This window comes from Mobula hypostoma, chromosome 18, assembly GCF_963921235.1.
Source record: "Mobula hypostoma chromosome 18, sMobHyp1.1, whole genome shotgun sequence".
In the NCBI taxonomy this organism is placed as follows: Eukaryota; Metazoa; Chordata; class Chondrichthyes; order Myliobatiformes; family Myliobatidae; genus Mobula; species Mobula hypostoma.
The window spans coordinates 33,803,961-33,827,869 of NC_086114.1; the positions used below are offsets into that span (position 1 = coordinate 33,803,961).

Consider the following 23,909-nt stretch of genomic DNA (forward strand, 5'->3'; position numbering starts at 1 on the left):
CCTAATAAAATTCATGTATTTATACTGCTGCAAAACTTCCCATCTTGCTCAAAGCTGTAACCTTTAATGCACTTTTAACCACAATTTTTTAAAATTGAAACAACATTTTTGTTTCATGTATACAGATTGATATATGCTGTAGGATATATTCAAATTATGTATGTGCAATAGCATGAAAATCTTCCAAGAATTATGATTAGTGCAATATTTAGTTCTGAAAGTGTTTGTTTCATTGTAGAGCCGTGAAGAATAATTCAGGCTTTATCAGACTAGTTCACAGATGGTTTACTGCTGTGTGAAGGTTTCCATTACGTATTGTCATCAGATAAATACAGGTTTTGTATTTCCTGATGGAGCACAAGAAAATAGAAGCAGCCACTCGAACCCGCCAAGATACTCATTGTGATCATGGCTGATTAGAACCCCCAATCTGTGCCAGTTTCCCAATCCTAAATGCCCTGAATTGTTTAAATCCAGTTTATCTAGCTCCTCTTTAAAAACCATCAATGAAGTAGCCTCTTCAGCCTTTCAGAGTAGAGAATCCCCTTACCTTGTAGCTATATACCAGTTGAGGTAACACTTCATCTGCTGGGGTCTTCTGTTGTGTCCGGTGCTCCCGTTGCAGTCTTCTCTACATTGGTGAGATCTGTCGTAAATTGTGGGACTGCTTCATTGGGCACCTCTGCTCCATCCGCCAAAAGTGGAACTTCCCAGTGGCCAAACATTTTAATTCCAATGCCCATTCGCATTCTGGCATGTGGAGGAGCAAGACCTTATATTCAGTCTGGGTAACCTCCAACCTGATGGCATGAACATCAATTCCTCCTTCCAGTGGAAAAAAACAATTCCTTCTCCCTCTACCTCTCCTCTTCTTTTATTCCCCACTTTGGTCTCTTATCTCTTCTCACCAACCTATCACCTCCTCCTGGTGCTCTTCCTCCTTCCCTTTATCCTATGGTCCACTGTCCTCTCCTATCAGATTCCTTCCCCTCCAGCTCTTTATCTTTCCAACTCATCTGGCTTCACCTATCACCTTTCAGCTAGTCCTCCTTCCCCTCCTACCGACTTTTTTATTCTGGTGTTTCCCCCTTTCCCTCACAGTCCTGTTGAAGGGTCTTGGCCCAAACGTTCATTGTTCATTCATTTCCGTAGATGCTGCCTGACCTGTTGAGTTCTTCCACCACTTAACGTGTGTTGCTTTGGATTTTCAGCATCCGCAGAATTTCTTTGTTTACTACATATTCTCGTTCATTTTGCTACACCTGGCCTGCTAATTCTTTGCAACACTCACAATACGCTGGAGGAACTCAGCAGGTCAGGCAGCATCAGTGGAAACGATGAGTCAACGTTTTGGGCCGGAACCCTTCATCAGGACTGAAGTAACAAGGTGGGGGAGGGTTTGAAGAAGGCTGGTCGTTTCAGTTGAAAAAACAGTAATTTGAAAGACAAAAGAGTGGGGGAGGGGAAGCAGGGACGTCATAGGCAGGAAAACAATGGGTAGTAGAAGAAGGAGGCAGAACCATGAGGGATGTGATAGACAGCTGGGGGAGGGGGCAGAGTGAAATAGGGATAGAGGATGGGAGGGGGAGGGAATTACTGTTGAATTTAGCCTTTTGCACTTCACTCATCCTTCCTACCACTTACTTTACTGTCTCCAAACAATTGATACTGGAGTGTATAATCATCACAGCGATATTTGATTCTGCGCTTTGCGCTCCCTGGAGTACAAATCAATAGTAAATAGTAAAAGTTTAAATTATAAATCATAAATAGAAAAGAGTAAGTAAGGTAGTGCAAAAAAAAAACTGAGAGGCAGGTCCGGATATTTGGAGGGTCAGATCCAGGTCAGGGTCTGTTCAGCAGTCTTATCACAGTTGGAAAGAAGCTGTTCCCAAATCTGGCCGTACGAGTCTTCAAGCTCCTGAGCCTTCTCCCGGAGGGAAGAGGGACGAAAAGTGTGTTGGCTGGGTGGGTCGTGTCCTTGATTATCCTGGCAGCACTGCTCCGACAGCGTGCGGTGTAAAGTGAGTCCAAGGACGGAAGATTGGTTTGTGTGATGTGCTGCGCCATGTTCACTGTCTTCTGCAGCTTCTTTCAATCTTGGACAGGGCAACCTCCATACCAGGTTGTGGTGCACCCTAGAAGAATGCTTTCTACGGTGCATCTATAAAAATTAGTGAGGGTTTTAGGGGACAGGCCAAATTTCTTTAGTTTTCTTAGGAAGTAAAGGCGCTGGTGGGCCTTCTTGGCAGTGAACTCTGCTTGGCTGGACCAAGTCAGGTCATTTGTGATATTGACCCCGAGGAAATTAAAGCTTTTGACCTGTTCCACTTGCGTACCACCGATGTAAATGGGGTTGTGCGGTCCATAACAATCTGCCTTTACGTTCCTTTGATGCATGACTTCACATTTTCCCCACATTAAACTTCATTTGGCTACTTTTCACCAACTCACTAACCCATCTACACTGTATGGCAGACTTGGGAATGTTGCACCCTCCAGGTCATTAATATAATTGAAGGTTAACAACTGATTCCTGGTGTTCCCCACCAGTAACCTGGTTCAAATCTGAAAAAGAGCTAGTTGTTTATTCCAGCTCTGTATTTAATCCATGCTGATATGCTTCCCCAATATGATGAGCTCTTGTTCACCAGCCTTTTATGGAAAACGCCTTCTGGAAATCCAATTCTAACTATGTATCAACTCTGCTTGTTACACTCTTCAAAGAACTCTAGCAGAGTTGTTAAACATGATTTACCTTTTATAAAACTGTGTTAACTTTGCATTAAGCTTCTGTATTACCATTTCTTGACTGTAGACTCCAGAAACTTGCCAATGATGGATGTTAAGCTAACAGGCCTATATTTTCCCAACTTTTATCTTTCGCCACTCTTCAACACCTGTGTTTTATTAATCCTCTGATGTCTTCACAGAACTAAATTTTGAAAAAATCAGAATCAGGTTTAATATCACCAGAATATGTTGTGAAATCTGTTATTTTACGGCAGTAGTACAGATCTCTAAACATTGGGCTAATTGGGCCAATTGGGCCAAAACATACTGGTCCCAATTAACCAGAATTTACTGTATATAAAACTAGCCATTGAATGCCTTTGGGATATTTGTAGTGTCACCTTTCATAAAGACGTGCAAAGTATTGATTTAAATTGTCTGCTGTTTCTGTTTACTTTTAATTTTCCTGTCTTAGCTTTCAGCAGGCTAACTCATACTTCATGTATTTTCTCTCTATTTGTATATACTAGGTATATATAAATAGGGAGAAAGTACCCAGTGTACTGTATTGTTGTGATATTACTGTTTGTTCGAATATTGCTAGCCATTGTTCTTACATCACCTTTCTTCTTATTAACTTTTTAGTCCCATGCTTCTCATTCCAGTATAACTGCTAGTACTCAGGTCTACCACTTGCCCTTTCTACTTTGTATGCTGTAATTTTTAATGTCATGTTTTAATTGATCTCCTTTGTTTCCATCAGGATTGTTCGCCTTTTTCATGGAATACCGTTTTCTTTTGCATTGGTATAAATGCACCAGAGACCTTGAAATCTGTTCTATACAATCAATAGATGGCCAACGTCCTTGGTTTGCAAATGAATGCCCATCCTGTATCAGTATTGGTTTTGTGAAATATTGCAAATGGCATTTCATGTCTTAAATTATTGTACAGTTGTGGCTGAGGCTAGTACTACTGCAATTCTAATGGTTAACATTTTGTCATTCAAAATTCCAGCAGTGTCTTATTAGAGCTTTATGAATTATATATTAATGCCAAGACTGAATTAATGCACAAGTAAATGCAGGAGATTGGAAAAAATTCAGGTCTAATAAAGAATATTCTGGAAGATTTCTGTTGCACATATTTGTATCTTCATTTTGCATCAAAATGTTAACTGAGCAGAAAGATAATGTTCAAAAAGCAAAAACCTGCTGTTGCTAGATCTGAAATAAAAGCAGTAAATGCTGGAGATGCTCATCAGGGGAGGCAGCATCTGTGGAAGGAGATGTGCTGTCCAGGTCAATGGTGTCACATCAGGACTGGAAAAGTGAGAAAACAAACATCTTTTAAATTATAAAGAGGGGAAGGGTGGAAAGAACAGAAAAATCACTAAAGCCAAGATTGTCCAGGTGACACATGCCTTTGAGGATACTAAGAAGAGTCTTAATCTTATGTTCTCGATATTTATGACTTATTTAATCATTTATTTATTATTGTGTTTTTCTTTTTGTATTTGCACCGTTTGTTCTCTTTTGCAAACTGGTTGAACACCCAAATGGCACAGTCTTTCATTGATTCTACCATAGTTATTATTCTATTTTGGATTTGTTGAGTACACCCGCAGGGTTGTATATGGTGACATATGTGAACTGTGATAAAGTTACTCTGAACTTTGTTAATCGTGGCTTCTCGGTGTGGAGAAATGCAAATATAGGGAGATGAATGAATTTTATGTGGAGGCAAAAATAAATTCTGGAATTGTGAGATGCCGAACCCAGCAACTTTTGTAAATGAGGGAGTGTTGGAAGTAGTCAGCATCTGGTGAGAGAAAGGCTGAGTTAGTTCTAGGTAGGAACTCGACAGCTCTGACCTAAAAGCTGGTGATCTGAAATAGTTAACTTCTGTATTGAGTCCCCAGCGCTACCATGTGTTTTGATGGAAGATGTGTTCTGTTCCTTGACCAGCTGTGAATGATGCAAGTCTCATGAGATGTAGTATGTCATGTAGGCCTCAGCATTCAATCTTGAATTTAAAAAAATCAGATAACCACTCAGATCCAGAGTTGCCAGTTTTGGTACAAGGTCATTCTCCTGTATGTTTAAGTAAGTTAATTTCTCTCATCACAGATGTTACCTGGTCAATTGGGAGTTTTCCCAGCTTTCTCTTTTCTCACAGTTCCAGCATTTACTTGTACCTCCACTGATGCTTTAACTCGCCTTCCTCTAAACTTGTAGTCCGCCTGAGACCTGAGACCATTCTACAGCCTCTTGTAGACCTCCTACATGACTTCCACCGAGATGCAACACAGAGCGTCATAGGAAGTCATTCCTGCCTGTGGCCATCAAACTTTACAACTCCTCCCTTGGAGGGTCAGACACCCTGAGCCAATAGGCTGGTCCTGGATTTATTTCCTGGCATAATTTACATATTACTATTTAACTATTTATGGTTTTATTACTATTTAATTATTTATGGTGCAACTGTAACGAAAACCAATTTCCCCCAGGATCAATAAAGTATGACTATGACTATTTTGTATCAGGCCAACAGCACTTATTTCACTCGGACATTCTTTGTCCCTCCTTTATCAGATATTCCTTTAACTCTCCACTCTTCCTTATGCAGCACTAGACTTGCTTGTTTTCATTAATTATCCAGTTCAGATTGAGTGACTGTAATTGAAATGTTAACTCTGCTTCTTGTTCCACAGATGTCGCCCGACCCAGTGAAAATATTTTCATGCTCCAATTTGATCTTGCAGATTTGTATGGTTGGGTTTGATATTAAATCCAATAAAATAATCTGGTTTCTTTTCTTAGATTTAGGTTGTTCACACAAGATGACTCACAATATCCTGAAAAGTTTACATCGAGTTGAACTTGGTGGATACAACTACTGGCCGCTATTTTCACAAATTGGAATCCGTCTTTACAGTTATGAAGAAATCCCAACTTTTTTAAAAGGCAATCCGTACATTACTGATGGATATAGGGCTTACTTGCCATCAAGTTTGTGTATCAGAAGGTATGTTTAAGTAGTCGTAAGTTTCAGAAATATTGATATGAAAGTATAGGTTTAACTTGAGGGAGTTGACATTGATGAGAAATTCACAGAACAAAAAGTTAAGTAATGTAACTAAGTCTCTTTAATCCCTACTCTTATTTGTTGTCAACATCTGTACCCTTATCTCCTAAATAAACTAATGTAGGTTGGCTTTGTCCCCTGCCTCTCAATGTATACTGTTATCTTGAAGATCAAATTTTTTAATCTTTGACATATCCCACCCTACCCAGCCACATCCTATTAGCAAGTTTTTGGGTGCTGACGTTTGCCCTTCCTGCTGTACAAATTGCCTCTTAAACAAAATCTGTTTCATCAGCCTCTGGATGGGGACATGCTGTGGGGTTTTCATCAAAGTAGCTCTTTTACACAGCTGTTGAAAACACGGGAACAGTGTGGCACAGCTAATAGAGCTGGCACCTCGACCCCAGGTTCAGTCCTGACCTGGGTGCTGGCCACGTGGAGATTGTTCATTCTCCCTGTGACCACGTGGGTTTCCTCAGGGCTGTGCTTTCCTCTCACAGCCTGCGGTTGTATGGGTTGCTAGATTACTGCCCCATTGCAACTGCCCGAGTGTGTAGCAGAGTGGAAGGAACACACACAAAATGCTGGAGGAACTCAGCAAGCTGGCAGCATCAATGGGAAAAAAAGTACAGTTGACGTTTTGGGCCGAAACCCTTTGGCAGGACTGCAGAAAAAAAACTGAGGACTAGATGTGAAAGGTGGGGTGAGGGGAGAGAGAAGCACCAGGCGATAGGTGAAACAGGGAGGGGCAGGGATGAAGCTGACAGCTAGGAAGTTGATTGGTGAAAGGGACAGAAGGCTATGGAAGAAAGAGAAAAAGGGGGGTGGAGAGGAGAACCAGAGGGAGGTGATAGGTGGGCAAGGAGATAATATGAGAGAGGGAAAAGGGGATGGGAAATGGTGAAGAGGGGGCATTACTGGAAGTCTGAGAAATCTATGTTCGTGCCATCAGGTTGGAGGCTACCCAAACGGAATTTAAGGTGTTGTTCCTCCAGCCTAAGTGTGGCTTTATATATCAGAATGGGAATGGGAAATGGAATTAAAATGGGTGGCCACTGGGAGATCCCGCTTGTTCTGGCGGACGGAGCGTAGATGCTCGACAAAGCAGTCTGCCAATCTATGTCGGGGCTCGCCGATATACAAGAGGCCACACCAGGAGCACCGAACACAGTATATGACCCTAACAGACTCACAGTTGAAGTGTCACCTCACCTGGGAGGACTGTTTGGGGCCCTGAACGGTAGTAAGGGTGGAGGTGTAGGCGTAGGGGTAGCACTTGTTCCGCCTGCCAGGATAAGTGCCAGGAGGGAGATCAGTGGGGAGGGACGAATGGACAAGGGGGTCACGTAGGGAGTGATCCCTGCGGAAAGCAGAAAGTGGGGCGGGGGGAGTGAAAGATGTGTTAGGTGGGGGGATCCAGCTGGAGGTGGCAAAAGTTTCAGAGAATTATGTGCTGGACGCGGAGGCTGGTGGGGTGGTAGGTGAGGACAAGAGGAACCGTATCTTTGGTAGTGTGGTGGGAAGATGGCTCATTGTAAGTCAATGGATTCTCACAGCTACCTGGACTATATCTCGTCCCACCCTGCTACTTGTAAAAACGCCATCCCCTTCTGCCAATTTCTCCGCCCCTGCCACATTTGCTCTCAGGATGAAGTTTTTCATTCTGGAACGAAGGAGATGTCCTCCTTTTTCAAAGAAAAGGGCTTCCCGTCCTTCACCATCAACGCTGCCCTCAACCGCATCTCTTCCATTTCACACACATCTGCTCTTACCCCATCCTCCCTTGGGGTCATATACTGTGTCCGGTGCTCCCAGTGCGGCCTCTTGTATTTCGGTGAGGCCCGACCTAGATTGGGAAATGACTTCACCGAGCATCTACGCTCCGTAAGCCAGAACAAGCGGGATCTCCCAGTGGCCACCCATTTTAATTCCACTTCCCATTCTCATACCGAGATGTCCATCCATGTCCGCCTCCACTGTCGAGATAAGGCCACACTTAGGTTGGAGGAACAACACCTTGTATTCCATTTGGGTAGCCTCCAACCTGATGGCATGAACATCGATTTCTCAAACTTCCAGTAATGCCCCCCACCCCACTTCACTATATCAAAACGCCTTGTCCCTCTCTCATGTATCTCCTTGCCCAACCATCACCTCATCAGAGGATGAGAGGTGACCTGGCAGAAGTGTGTAAGATAATGAGAGGCATTGATCGTGTCGATAGTCGGAGGTTTTTTTCCAGGGCTGAAATGGCTAGCATGAGAGGGCACAGTTTTCAGCTGCTTGGAAGTAGGTACAGAGGAGATGTCAGGGGTAAGATTTTTACGCAGAGAGTGGTGAGTGCATGGAATAGGCTGCCAGCAGCGGTGGTGGAGGCGGAAACGATAGGGTCATTTAAGAGACTCCTGGATAGGTACATGGAGCTTAGAAAAATACAGGGCTGTGGGTAAGCCTGCGTAGTTCTAAGGTAAGGACATGTTCGGCACAACTTTGTGGACCGAAGGGCCTGTATTGTGCTGTAGATTTTCCATGTTTCGATGACTCCCCCCTCTGGTGCTCCTCTCAATTCCCCCCCCCCCTTTTTCATTCTTCCATGGTGTTTTGTCTCTTTCACCAATTAACTTCCTAGCACCTCGCTTCACCCATCACCCTCCAAGTAGGTTCTCTCTCCCCTCCTCTCGCCTTTCAAATCTAATCCTCAGTGTTTTTTTTCCTCCAGTCCTTGCTGAAGTGTGTTGGCCCAAAACATCAACTGTACTTTGTTCCATAGAAGCTGCCTGGCGTGCTGAGTTCCTCCAGCATTTTGCATGTGTTGCTTGGATTTCCAGCACCTGCAGATTTTCTCTTGGTCAGGAGAGTGGGAGGAATTGATAGAAATGTGTGGAGAATAAAATGTGATTAGGATTAGTGTAAAAGGATACTTCGCAGTGGCTGACGGGCTTGTTTTCATGCTGCATAACTTTGTATAACTGAATAATTTAAAATGCATTGCCTTATGTAGACAAGATTATGTATTATGGAATATCATGAGACTGGATAAATAGATGAAATTAAAACAGTGATAGTTCAGTCATCCGTCACTTTACAAACTAGCACACTCCTGAAACCAGTATTTCACAGGGAGGGGACAGGGTGTTGGGAGCAGAGCTGTGCAACTGGCCAGGCTGATGCCTGATTAATTGCCATACTTGACTAACTGGAATCTATGACGAGTCCAGAACATGCCAGGAAGCAAAGTTTTTTTTTTCTGCATAATGAAGCAAAGTATTGCAGCTGTTGAAATCTGAACTGAAAGTAAATTGCTGGAAAACGTTGTCAGGTTAGGCAGCTGGGAAAAAAGGAGTCAGTTTCAGGTCAAGACATTTAATCTGCGTTGAAGTTCTACGAGTCAGTGGTGGCCAGTGCTATCATGTTTGCTGTTGTGTGCTGGGACAGACAGAATCAACAAACTCATTCGTAAGGCCAGTGAGGTTGTGGGGATGGAACTGGACTCTCTCACGGTGGTGTCTGAAAAGAGGATGCTGTCTAAGTTGCATGCCATCTTGGTCAATGTCTCCCATCCACTACATAATGTACTGGATGGGCACAGGAGTACATTCAACCAGAGACTCATTCCTCTGAGATGCAGCACAGAGCGTCATAGGAAGTCATTCCTACCTGTGGCCATCAAACTTTACAACTCCTCCCTTGGAGGGTCAGACACCCTGAGCCAATAGGCTGGTCCTGGACTTATTTCATAAGTTACTGGCATAATTTGCATATTACTATTTAACTATTTATGGTTCTATTACTATTTATTATTTATGGTGCAACTGTAACGAAAACCTATTTCCCCCGGGATCAATAAAGTACGACTATGACTATGAAGTGAATAAGTCTGTGGAATGGTTTAAGGAGCAATTTTAGTCCTTGGTGATCTTTATTTCATTTTATTTTATCCCTTTCTTGGACCTCCGAGGCAGCGAGGCCTGCTAATTTAACTTTTTAATTCAGCGGTGAAACAATGACTGTTTTTGTTGATTTTAAATACATTTTTAAGGGTGCTGGCAAGGTTAAGATTAATTGCCTTGGAGAAGTGGGTGGGGAACTCCCATCTTGAACTTGAATTCCAGAATTTAGATCCCATGACAAAGAATTTTTTTGCGGTGCATTTCGAAATCAGCATAGTGTGTATCTGCAGTCTGTGGCCTTCCCATGAGCCTGGAGCCCTAATCCTTTAATGGCAAAGGTGCTGTTAGACTAGCCTGTGCAAGTAACTACAGTACACTTTGTAGATGATACACACAGAGTCACTGTGCTATATGTTATCTCTAAGGGGTGAATGGATTATCAGTCTCATTGGCTGCTTTGTTCTGGAAGCTTTTCAGTTTGTCTTGCAGGTGAACTTTAGCAAACCCCAAAGCAAACTATTTCGTGTTCTGAAGATGAATTTGCAGAAATTGACACCCCATTAATGTTTTTCCAAGAATAGTTTTTAAATAGGGATGGGGTTGCAGTGATTAAGATCTAGACTCTTTCAAAATAAAGCTACATTTCTCTTCTGCTTATCAGTGAGGTTCAGCTGTGGTGCTCAAGTCTGAGCATGGTAACTGCTGCGACACTTGTCCAGCCCCTATCCACGTTTTGTGCTCTCCCAAAATGAAATGCACTTTAACAGCAATTTGCAGGGATTTTTAGCTTCTGTGAGGCTAATGTTTCACTTAGTATCGGTGTAAAGGAGTCTAAACAATTATTTGTTCTCCCAAATGTCGTTTATTTGAGAATGTGGGTGTTTTGAATACAAAGTATCACTCATGTTCACATTTTGCATCTATCTAATCTAAATTTTGTAACATTGAAATGTAACAGGCTTGTATTTCACTTACACTGTGTTTTCATTCTGCTCCTATTGAAAATATAGCCTGTTTGTTTTGTCCAACGAGAGTGTGAATATATGGAGCCACTTGCTGGGGTTCCTGTTGTTCTTCCTCATGGGTCTCCATGACACTTGCTTCCTGTTGCCATCATCAAACAGCACCCGGGATGACTACGTCGTTTTTATTATTTTTGGCTTCTGTTTCCAGGTAGGTCAATGCTTAAAAACGTAAAAGGGGCAGTCAGGGTGAAAGTAATTGCAGATTTCTACATCGTATGTCCACCTGACAATCCCCAGTTTTGAGTTCACAACTCTAGCATACTAAATAGAGGGTGCAGATGATATGAGGGGAAAATGGGTCATTTTCCTAGCCCTGACACTGCACCCCTGTGAAGTTACTGTACTGATTCACTATTAATGCTGATGTGCAAAACTGCATCTAGTGTCAATGTACTGATCTGTTTCTGGGTAGCTGACCTTGGGAGAATATAGGTGAAGAGGAGAAGTACCAGCTGTGAGCAGAATTATCTTCAGCTTAATGTGAAAAAGATTAAGGAGCTGGTGGTAGACCTGAGGAGAGCTAAGGTACCGGTGACCCGTTTCCGTCCAGGGGGTCAGTGTGGACATGGTGGAGGGTTACAAATACCTGGGGATATGAATTGACAATAAACTGGACTGGTCAAAGAACACTGAGGCTGTCTACAAGAAGGGTCAGAGCCGTCTCTATTTCCTGAGGAGACTGAGGTCCTTTAACATCTGCCGGACGATGCTGAGGATGTTCTACGAGCCTGTGGTGGCCAGTGCGATCATGTTTGCTGTTGTGTGCTAGGGCAGCAGGCTGAGGGTAGCAGACACCAACAGAATCAACAAACTCATTCGTAAGGCCAGTGATGTTGTGGGGATGGAACTGGACTCTCTGACGGTGGTGTCTGAAAAGAGGATGCTGTCCAAGTTGCATGCCATCTTGGACAATGTCTCCCATCCACTACATAATGTACCGGTTGGGCACAGGAGTACATTCAGCCAGAGACTCATTCCACCGAGATGCAACACAGAGCGTCATAGGAAGTCATTCCTGTCTGTGGCCATCAAACTTTACAACTCCTCCCTTGGAGGGTCAGACACCCTGAGCCAATAGGCTGGTCCTGGACTTATTTCCTGGCATAATTTACATATTATTACTATTTAACTATTTATGGTTTTATTACTATTTAATTATTTATGGTGCAACTGTAACGAAAACCAATTTCCCCTGGGATCAATAAAGTACGACTATGACTATGATACGGTGGTCAGAGTTCAGTAGTGAGTCTATGATTTCTGTTCTCAGAGTACGTAGGTTAAGAGGAGAATTGATTGTGGTATTCAAAACAGTGGTAAAGCAAATGGGGAGAAAACGCAGTAATAAAAGGAGACAATTGATATAGTTGGTTTAAAAACATGGAAATAAAATGATTTTGCAAAGAGTTGTTACTTCTGGAAAAATCAACTATAAATACATTTTAAAGGGAGACTTCATGGGAGTGAAGCATAGTGATGTGAGTTATACATAGTTACAAACTGTTCAGTGAGCTAGCGGCATAGGTTGAGTGTGTCCATCTGTGCACTGACTTGCATTCATCTTCCTTTTGTATTAGACTACAAGGTCATAAGATGTAGAAGTGGAATTAGGTCCTTTGGTCCACCAAGCCTGTTCTGCCACTCAGTCATGGCTGAGTTTTGCCTCTCTCCATAATCCTTGACACCTTTAATAATCAACTTATCAGTTTCCACTTGAGCTATACGCAATGACTTGGCATCCACAGCTATTTGTGCTAATGAGTTCCACAGTTTCATCACCTTCTGGCAAAAGAAGTTCCTCCTCTTCTGGTCCTAGACTCGCCCACTATTTGAAACATCTTCTCTGTGTCCACTCTATCCAGGCCTCTTAATATTCAATAGGTTTCAATGAGAATCTCCCTCCTACTTCTATAAACCCGTGAGTACTGGTCCAGAGCTGTCAAACACTCCTCATATTCTTTCATCTTTCATCTGTCGGATCATACTTGTAAATCTCCTCTGGACCCTGTCCAATGCCTGCATATCCATCCTTGGGTGTGCTCACAGTACTCCAAATGTGGTCTGACCAATGCCTGATAAATCCTCAACATTTGCCTTCCTTATTACCAACTCAATCTGTAAATTAACCTTTTGGGAATCCTGCACTAGGACTCCCAAGTCCCCTTGCACATCGGATTTCTGAATTCCCTTCTATTTAGAAAATAGTTGACACCTTTATTCTTTCTACCAGAGTGCATGACCCCACACTTCCATACACTGTATTTCACTTGCCATTTCTTTGCCCATTCTCCTAATATAGAAACATAGAAACATAGAAAATAGGTGCAGGAGTAGGCCATTTGGCCCTTCGAGCCTGCACCGCCATTTATTATGATCATGGCTGATCATCCAACTCAGAACCCTGCCCCAGCCTTCCCTCCATACCCCCTGACCCCCGTAGCCACAAGGGCCATATCTAACTCCCTCTTAAATATAGCCAATGAACTGGCCTCAACTGTTTCTTGTGGCAGAGAATTCCACAGATTCACCACTCTCTGTGTGAAGAAGTTTTTCCTAATCTCGGTCCTAAAAGGCTTCCCCTCTATCCTCAAACTGTGGCCCCTCGTTCTGGACTTCCCCAACATCGGGAACAATCTTCCTGCATCTAGCCTGTCCAATCCCTTTAGGATCTTATACGTTTCAATCAGATCCCCCCTCAATCTTCTAAATTCCAACGAGTACAAGCCCAGTTCATCCAGTCTTTCTTCATATGAAAGTCCTGCCATCCCAGGAATCAATCTGGTGAACCTTCTTTGTACTCCCTCTATGGCAAAGATGTCTTTCCTCAGATTAGGGGACCAAAACTGCACACAATACTATGTACAAGTCCTTGTGCAAACTTCTTGCTTCAGCAACACCCTTACCTCTACCTATCCTTGTATTGTCTGAAAGCTTAGCCACAATACCAGCAGTCCATCAGTTCCTTCATCCTGATTATTTTCCCGTCCTCTGGACCCCTGCCTGACTCCAGCGATTCCTGAAAGACAAAAATCAGAGTTGTATTATACATGCATACTTTGACAATAAAATGAGCCTTTGAAAGTTCACCACAAGTGACTCCACTATCTTCAGATCCTCTTTCATAACTCCGGGGTGTAATCTGTGTGGGCCAGGTGTTTTATTTACCTTCAGGCCTCTCAGCTTCCCCAGCACATTCTCCTTAGCAAAGGCACTCATCCCTGTCCCCTGACTCTCTTGAATTTCTGGCCTGTCACTGGTATCTTCCACTGTGAAGACTGATGCAAAATACCAACTTCGTTCCTCTGCCATTTTTCTGTTCTCCATTATTACTTCTCCAGCATAATTTTCCAGTGGTCCAATGCCCACTTTTGCCTCTCTTAACCTTTATATATTTTTAAAAAAAGATTGCGTAAGTTTTTTTTGTTATATTATTGGCTAGTTTACCCTTTTATTTCATCTTCTCATAGCCTTTTTTGTTATCCTATGTGGTTTTTAAAGAGTTCCCAATCATCTTCCCACAATTCTTCACCATATTATGTGCCTTCTCTCTTGTTTTTATGTTATCCCTAACTTCCCTTGTCCGTCAAGGTTGCCTTGTTCTCTTCTTGGTATGCTGTTTTTACCTTGGAATCAAATTCTATTGTGTCCCAAATTACTCTGAGAAACTCCACTGTCTTCCCTGCAAGTCCTCTTCCAATAAGCTCCAGCCAGTTCCTCCCTCACACCTTTGTAGTTACCTCTACTCAATTGTAATACTGTTGCATCTGATTTCAGGTTCTCACTCCTCAGCTGCAGGGTGAATTCTATCATATTATGGTTACTGCCTCCCTTCTCCTTTTAGCTTTCTGATCAAGCCTGTCTCATGACACAGCACCAAGCCCAGAATTGCCTGCTACAAGCTGCTCTAAAAGGCATCTCATAGACATTCCACACATTCCTTTTCTTGGGATCCATTACCAACCTGGTTTTCCCAGTGTACTTCCATATCAAACTCCCTCGTGATCATTGTAATATTGCCTTTCTTACCCACCTATTTTTTAAAAAAATCTCCAAATGTAGTTTGCACCACACATCCTGACTGCTATTTGGAGGCCTGCACATATCTCCTATTATGAACTTATCTTTGCGTTCCTCAACTCCACCCACAAAGATTCTAGATTTTCTAATCCTATATCTATTCTTGCTATCAATTTAATTTAATTTTTTTTTACCAATATGGCCACACCTCCCATCTGCCCGCCTGCCTGTCTTTTCAATATGGTGTGTACTGTATCCTTGAATATTCAGGGACAGGATCCCAATCCACCTCCTGTATTTTTTTTGGCTCTTCTCCATTATGTCTTGTTTAAGTTTGGAGAAAATAAGAAGTCGGACGTTTGATACATCTTTTAAGTTTGAGCAAACTTGGCGACCTTTTAATCAATATTTTCTTATGATCTAATTTTTATTACTTTTATAGTTAATTATTCTTTTTTCTCCGCGAATTTTTAGGTTTGATCAGAAGGATTTCCCCTTTTTTTAACTGTATCCTCAAAGTGGACTGCCCAGTCCCCCTTGTTTTTGTTTTAGGTTAAAACAAAATTGGGGTTTTTTCCCCTCCAATAATAGAAAATTTTGAATTTTTTTAATGAACTATTAAGAGGAGAGGTGGTTCTCTTTTCTCTTTATATTAAGCTATAGTATTATAGCTTAATACTATACATGATTTTGACAGTGTATACTCCTTTCTGTTTGTATTATTATTGAACAATGTATTTGAGATAACCTCTCCTCTGGTTTGTATTTACCCTTATTCTTTTAAATCAATAAAAAAAATTGGAAGTGAATATTTAGGGAGTTGCTGTGATCCTCTTGTGACCACGCCTCTGTGATGTCCATAACATTTTACCAACCAATTCTGATCTGTACTGGAAACTCATTTATCTTGTTTTGTTTGCTGCATGCGTTCAAACACAATATCCTCTGTTCTGCATTTACTGCATCCCTTTTCAAATTTGACCCCATGTTGCTTGAAATTGTATTTCTAGCCCATTCTAAACTATGTTCTTTCCTTTAAATTCTGGACACTAACTTTTTCCACAATTTTCCATGCCACTCCCCCCCCGCCCCCACACTATTTAGTTTAAAGCCATGTCCACAGCCCTAGTTATGCGATTTGCCAGGGCTCTGGTCCCAGCATGATTCCGGTGTAGCTAATCCCATGAAAACACTAGAACTAGTGTTGCTGAGGTTGAAGGACGATGAAGCATGAAGCCCCAGTAGATGTTATTAATTCATTGTACACGTACTAAACTTATATTTAATGTTTATGGGTTACATAGATAGAGACCAGTACTGGGGAAGAATAATGATCAGGTTGTGGAGTGAGACTCTATTGGACTGACCCAAAATTCACAGAGTAATATTTTTGAACTAATTATTTACTTTTACTTTCAGTTGTATTCTTTGCCTAATAAAATAGGCACGTTCTAAAGCATTGAAATTCCATTTCTTGATCTAGACAAAGTAGCAAACCCAAGAGTTGCTCAAAAGACAACTGAATAAACAAGGAAGTGCAGGGCTCACGTGGCACTCCGCTAAGCTTTGATTTGCACTTCATACTTAAATAATCAACCTGTCTTTAAAACTGACCAAAGCTGAGATGATTGTTTTACGGATTACAAGTTATTTTGTATTAAGATTGTCATTTGGAAGAGTTGTATGTGATCAAAAGGCAGCTCTGAGCGAAGGGCGAGGAAATGGAATGAATATGGATTAGTATTGTATGACCGGAATGGACTTGTACGATGAAGAGCTTCCTGTTTCTATGCCTTTTGCCTCTCTGACATTCACCCTTGTTTGACTATGAATTGGTTTTGTTGTATCCACAGTTCTGCATGCTCTGCTCAGCAGGATATCATCTGTTTTGCTGCCACCACTCTGAGAAAACCAGCCAGCAGTGGCTTGCCCTCGACTATGCGGGTGTCTCAGTAGGAATGTTGGGATGTTATGTCCCAGGAGTTTTTTATGCTTTTTATTGTGCTGAGGTAAGTACCTGTCCTTTTTAAATAAGAAATGAGTAACTTGGTGTATTTAAAAATGTGCACACTGTAAGTAAACATTCTGTAGTAAATGAGATACTGTATATAAATATAGAGAAATTAGACCTCCGCATGCCTAATGATATGCAGACCCTTCCCCACTCAGACTGGTGAGGTGAAGAACACAATTACTGTAAAAGTTCAGCATCAAGTTACTTTCATATAATTCATTGGCACAAACTCAATATCAGGCTCCCTCTTCTCCAGCCCTATATCTCTTTCACCAATCAACTTCCCAGCTCTTTACTTCACCCCTCTCCCCTCCCTGTTTCTTCCTCGCCTCCCCCCTCCCTGTTTCTTCCTCGCCTCCCCCTCCCTGTTTCTTCCTCGCCTCCCCCCTCCCTGTTTCTTCCTCGCCTCCCTCTCCCTGTTTCTTCCTCGCCTCCCCCCTCCCTGTTTCTTCCTCGCCTCCCCACTCCCTGTTTCTTCCTCACCTCCCCCCACCTTCTTACTCTGACTTCTCATCTTTTTTTCTCCAGTCCTGATGAAGGGCCTCGGCCTGAAACATCGACTGTGTACTCTTTTCCATAGATGCTGCCTGGCCTGCTGAGTTCCTCCAGCATATTTTGTGTGTGTGTGTGTGTGTGTGTTGCTCGATTTCCTGCAGATCTTGTTTGTGACTGGATCCTTTATAGAGTGCTTGATTTTGAGGTCAGATTAGTAACAGGAGTAAAGAAAGAAAGGGGAAACAAACTTCTGTACACAATACAGAGGAGTGCAGATCTGAAATATCCAGAACTACTGATCAAATCATTCAAGTACCTACCTCTACTAACACTTTTATGATTTCTCTGAGTATTAATCAATGCTTGAAATGAATTAATCTATTTAAAAAGGAGCAGAACTAGGCCATTCAGCCCATTGAGTCTGCTCCACCATTCCATCTTGGCTGATCCTGATCCCACTCAACCCCACTTACCTGTCTTCTCACCATATACCTTGAAGCACTGACCGATCAGGAAACAATCAACTTCTGCCTTAAATATATGTGCAGACTTGGCCTCCACTGCAGTCTGTGGCAGAGCAGTTACTGGCTAAAAAAAAGTCCTCCTTACCTCTGTTCTAAAGGGCTGCCCCTCAATTTTGAAGTTGTGTCCCCTAGTTCCAGATAACCCCACCAAAGGAAACATTTTCTCCATACCCACCCTATCTAGTCCTTTCAACATTCAGTAGGTTTCAGTGAGATCCCCCTGCATTCTTCTAAATCCCAATGAGTACAGGCCCAAAGCTGCCAAATGTTCCTCATGTGTTAACCCCTTCATTCCTGGAATCATCTGTGTGAACCTCCTCTGGACTCTCTCCAATGAGAGCACATCCTTTCTGTGATATGGGGCCCAAAACTGTTGACAATACTCTTAAGTGCAGCTTAACTAGAGTCTTGCTTTTATATTCTATTCCCCCTTGAAATAAATGCAACATTGCATTTGCCTTCTTCACCACAGTCTCAACCTGTAAATTAACCTTCTGGGAGTTTTGCACAAGGACTCCCAAGTCCCCCTGCACCTCTGACGTTTGAACCTTCTCCCCATTTAGATAATAGTCCACACTATTGTTCCTTTTACCAAAATGCATTATCATACATTTCCCAACACTGTATTCCATCTGCCACTTTTTTGCCCGTTCTTCCAACTTGTTTAAGTCCTGCTGCAATTGCATTGCTTCCTCCACCTCGCTTTGTATCATCTGCAAACTTTGCCACAAAGCCACCAATTCCATTATCTAAATCATTGACAAACAATGTGAAAAGTAGTGGTCCCAATACTGACCCTGAGGAACACCACTAGTCACCAGCAGCCAACCAGAAAAGGCCCTTTTTATTCCCACTCACTGCCTCCTGCCTGTCAGTCATTCCACTATCCATGCCAGTATCTTTCCTGTAACAGCATAGGATTTTATCTTGTGAGGCACCTTATCAAATGCCTTCTAAAAATACAAGAAAATGACATCCATTGCCTCTACTTTGTCCACTCTGCTTGTTAGTCCTTCGAAGTACTCTTAACAGATTTGTCAGGCAAGATTTCTCCCCTTTACAGAAACCATGGCGACTTCGATTTATTTTATCATTAGTTTCAAAATACCTGGAAACCTCATCCTTAATAGATCCAACACTTTCCCAACCACTGAGGTTAGGCTAACTGGCCTATAATTTCCTTTCTTTTGCCTTCCTCCCTTCTGAAAGAGTGGAGTGACATTTGCAAGCTTCTAGTCCTCCGGGACCATGCCAGGATCAAGTGATTCTTGAAAGATCATAACCAATGCATCTGTTATCTCTTCAGCAACCTCTCTCAGGACTCTGGGATGTAGTCCATCTGGCCCAGGTGACTTATCCACCATTAGACCTTTGAGTTTGCCTAACACTTTGTAATAGTAATGGCACTCACTCCTGCTCCCTGACACTCACAGATCTCTGGCACACTGCTATTGTCTTCCACTGTGAAGACAGATGCAAAGTACCCATTAAGTTCATCCGCTATTTCTTTGTCCCCCATTACTATCTCACCAGCATTAGTCCCTCTTTCAGAGTGCTATTCAGGTAAAGGGCGTAGGTACTGAACAGAACAATTGATCCAGGGTTGGCTAAGCACTAGATGTCTATCAATTGAAGTTAATCTTTAGGATATAGAACAAAGAAATTTACAGCACATTACAGGCCCTTCGGCCCACAATGTTGGCCCAACCATGTAACCTAGAATTTCCCTAGTGCATAACCCTCTATTTTTCTAAGCTCCACGTACCTATCTAAGAGGCTCTTAAAATAATGCAATAGTAATTGTATTTGGTTCTCATCAACCAGAGAATTACTCTAAGTTAATTAAGTGCTAAATCTGTGAAACTTGGTTAAATTTCTGTCATGGATAAATGAGTTCTGATCAGATTTTGTTTTGTAATCATGGATTTGAAAATTATAATTATGGTTTACTAAATATATAGTTTTTTCCCTGTTGATGACAGGTTAGTAATGTGTAAAAGTTGTCACTTTTAAATGGCCAAAGAGTTTACTAAAATGAAAAAGCCATTTGGCTCTGTAATTATATGCTTTTCCTTCCTCCTCAAAGCAGTATTGGAGACAAGTGTACCTGATAACCGTGCTGGCCATGATTTTTGTGATGTTCCTCACACAAATCCATCCGCAGTATGCCTCGCAACATTGCCACAAGCTACGCATTCTGCTCTTCTGCTTCATTGCCGCCTATGGAGTAATCCCCACGATTCACTGGATATTTCAAAATGGTGGCATTGGGGAACCAGTTGTTAAGGTAGGAAGGATTCTATGGCAGTGCCAACTGTTCTTGCTCTGTGCATTGTCTTTACAAGCTGAGCTCCGGTTTTTACAGTTGTAACGATGATGGCACTGTCAGCAATTTCAGAGCAATAGATGCATAGTTAAGAGCTGTATTTCATAAATTGCTGATGGTATTGCCCTGCGCAAACAGAGGTATGGCTTTTAAGTTCTTGTAGGTTGAAATCTGTTTGACTTCACTTGACAAACAAAAGAATTAAATTTTTTATGCAACATTTTCATTCTTAAAAAAACCTTGTTAAAAGTTGAATCATATCCAGTTTTTAAGGGATTAGTAAGCCATGTTGACCATCTCTTTAATTACCTCAAAAATGATTTTCTCCTGTAAACTCTAAAGAATTAGAAATTAATTTTTAAAATTTATATTTAAATTTCTGCTTTGCTCATTCAGGTAATAAGTCTTAAAATTGTAATATGTAAAATGCTTAAAAGTTAGTTGAACATTAGAGTTTATGCTTGGTTTCTTGGGAAGAATCTATCCTCAGTCTGGTTTGCTGCTCAAATTTCTCAAAGGCATTACTGCTGTGGATGCATTCAATTTAATGACAAAGTGAAAATAATGTCAGGAAAATCCACCCCAGGATGATCACTAAATCTTGGCACACAGCCTTCTTCAAGGGAGGCTGCAAAATCCGAATCATTGTGTTTATTTTCTGCATCTTGTTTATGGGACCTTCCAAAAAAGAGTTGCGCAAGAAGATTGTTTTTCTGTTTTGCACAGTCTTATTTGTCACTGGACTCTTGTGTTCCTGTAAGAAGGTGCATTCTGCATTGCACACAACCTTGTGAATTTGTGAAGGCAATGAGAGTGTGCAGAAATTGCATTAGGAATATTAAAGAATGGAAACAAAGTTTTGGTATTTTTTTGTGATTGAAACCAGATGAACCGAAAGCAGTAATTGAACTCAGGATCTTTGTAGACAGCAACTCACCAGATGTATGAACGTAGAACAGTATAGCACAGGAAAAGGCCCTTCAGCCCAGAATGTTTGTGCTGTCCATGGTGCCTATCTGCCTGCATGTGATCTATATCCCTCTTTTCTGTGCATTTCATGTGCTTGACTAAATGCACTATCATGTCTGCAACCGTCAAAACCTTAGGCAATGCATTACAGGATCATGATTCAAGAATTGTAGTTTTAGGTTGAGCAAAGTTCACGGGTAAACAATACAGTTTACTGTTTATCCGAAATGTCAACAATTCTTTTCCTTCCAGAGATACTGCTCAAGCTAGTGAGTTCCTCCAGCAGCTTGTTTGTTACTGCAGCTTCTCTTGTATAAACGTTACTGTTCTTCTACTGAGTATAAATAAAGGTCACCCTCTGTAAAATCAAATGGTGCAGCAAAGAAGGAGCCCACTTGGCGTATTAATTTAGTACCAGGTTGTTGGAAGAGTAGTCCATTTGATTCTTTGCACCCTGCGCTTTCCTAATTTCTCTGTCACTTTTCTTGTCTTAGAATTATTTAACCAATGCTACTTCGAATCTGTCTTCACCCTTCTGTCAAGCAGTGCATCCAACATCCTACCTTTCATATTGTTTACAAAAAAAGTTTATGATCTCATTGATACTGTTTTTCATTTAGTAAATAATTCAAGAACATCCCCATCTTCAGAGATGGAAGAATCTAGGTTATGTGTGTCAAAAACAAAACTTAATCATGTGGAACAACACAAAGAGCTTGAGAAACTCATCGGGTCAAGCAGCATCTGCGGAGCGAAATGGACAGTTAATGTATCAGGACCTGAAACCTTGACTGTTTATTTCTCTCCACAGATGCTACCTGACTTGCTCTCTTCCTCCAGTGCTTTGTGTGTCACTCCAGATTCCAGCACTGCACTTTCCTGTATCTCCACTAAATCATGTGGACCTACCTTCAGCCAGAAGTGCTGAGCGGGCAATTCATCTTGTCTTTCTTGTGAGTCCCCTGCTGCCACACAAGTCAGTCCAGCCTTTTCAATTCTGTCCGTGAGAAACGACAGCAAGTTAAGACAAAGAGACCAGGTAATTACCCCGTTGAGATGCTGAAAACACATTTTATAACTTGTCTTGCCTCTAGCCTGGATAGTCCTTTGTGTTATAACAGTAGCTTTCCCCCCATTAGATGGAAAATTGTTAGGGTTTGTGCTGTTTGTAAAAAATCAGCAAGTTTCAAATACACTGAACCAGCATTTAATTACCCTTCTCTAATTAGCAGATTTTGAAATTGTACAATATCTCATACTTCAGATCCAGGTCTTGAAGATATTTCAGAGCAGTACCTACCTTAAAACTATATCCTGGACCTTATACCAATGCAAAAAAGTAACCTTCCATACAACTTTTCATATTTGACCAATTAGCTGATTTTACATTCATTGGCTCTTTTGTTCTATGAGTTTCAGTTTTATGTGCGGATCTAATGGATAACATTTTATAAAAATATTTTTTGGGAAGCCTACATGCAGAGTCTCAAAATGCTCAGTTCTCATCCATTCCTCTTCAGCTATCTCATTAAAAGAAAAAGCCCAGTTAGTCAGCAAAATTTCCCCTTGATAATACTCGCTACCTTTCCTTAATTAGAAGAGGCTTTTCCAAGGCATAATTTTATCCAACATTGTTTTTAGTAATCACTGTTCATAATTAAAATGGAAACTTCTGAATTCCCCAGCTCTTTCATGCCACATCTGTGTCTGTTCCAGGAGGATTAGTGGGCTGCACCAGATCCTCTGTAATTTTTGTTCTTGTTTCCACCAGCAACAAATCGGATGCCATCCAGTTTAAGTGATACCTGCCATTTCGGTACCTTCTATTTATCTAATTTTATCTCATCCAGTAATATCCAAGCAATTTACTTGCTTAATTTTGACAAGTCATCTTCCTTACTAAACACAATTTCAGAGTACCTGTTGAGAGTTAGTGCCCTATCTTTTGTCTTCTAATTGGCCCATGGTCCTTCCGTCTGATTATTCTTTCAGTACAATTAGATATGTGTTTTGTCTGCTACTTTTTTTGTTCTTACTCCTACTTGGTTCCTTTTAACTGCTCTCAGTTTACATTTTTCTCTTTCTTCACCCTGATGCCCTCTGTTATATAATCAAGTTGATGTCTGCCTGTTTTTAAAAACGCAAACACGAGGAATTCTGCGGATGCTGGAAATTCAAGCAACACACATCAAAGTTGCTGGTGAACGCAGCAGGCCAGGCAGCATCTCTAGGAAGAGGTACAGTTGACGTTTCAGGCCGAGACCCGAAGGTACCTCTTCCTAGGGATGCTGCCTGGCCTGCTGTGTTCACCAGCAACTTTGATATGTCTGCCTGTTTTTGTTTGTTTTCTTCATTCCACTCTCTAACTCCTTCATAGTCCAGGGCCCTCCAGTTTTGTGCGTGCTCCTAATGCTCTTTGTGGAAACAAACCTGAACCGTCAAGCTACTGCAGATCATTGTTGTATAGACATTAGAGAGTAGAAGCCGGCTCACAGGCCTGCCCTGCCATTCATTGTGATAAATTGCGTATGCTCTTCTTCAATACGTAACCTCTTCCAAAAATGTACGTCTCTTTAAATATCACCAGTGATCTGGGGCTCCATAACTTATGCTTGAGAACACCAGGGATTCATCACCTTCTGTGAGAAGAATTTCCTTAGTTTTAAGTGACTCCCATCTTGCCATTGTGTCCCCTTGGTCGAGGGTCTTTCACTAATGACAATATCTTATCATCTATCCTGTTGTGCCCTCTTAGGGTCCTGTATGTTTCAATAAGATCACCTCTTATCCTATAAAACTGCAAAGAAAACATCCAAATTTTATTTAAAC

General features: G+C 41.6%; 1 protein-coding gene and 1 long non-coding RNA gene across 3 annotated transcripts in view; one reads left to right on the top strand and one right to left on the bottom strand.

Moving 5' to 3' along the window:
- Positions 1-23,909, top strand: part of LOC134358446 (progestin and adipoQ receptor family member 3-like) — a 45,329-nt gene that overhangs the window by 9,604 nt on the left and 11,816 nt on the right. For both annotated transcript variants that reach the window (XM_063070683.1, XM_063070682.1), the window contains exons 2-5: positions 5,556-5,760; positions 10,721-10,883; positions 16,606-16,761; positions 19,872-20,072. In XM_063070683.1, the coding sequence (XP_062926753.1) occupies positions 5,576-5,760; positions 10,721-10,883; positions 16,606-16,761; positions 19,872-20,072 (705 nt within the window). In that variant the 5' untranslated portion in view covers positions 5,556-5,575. The remainder of the gene's footprint in view (positions 1-5,555; positions 5,761-10,720; positions 10,884-16,605; positions 16,762-19,871; positions 20,073-23,909) is intronic.
- On the bottom strand, positions 10,790-22,171 carry LOC134358449 (uncharacterized). The gene is made up of 3 exons (XR_010020873.1): positions 21,990-22,171; positions 13,639-13,751; positions 10,790-10,894 (listed from the first exon to the last, which is right to left on the bottom strand). It is a non-coding gene; the product is annotated as an uncharacterized LOC134358449 (long non-coding RNA).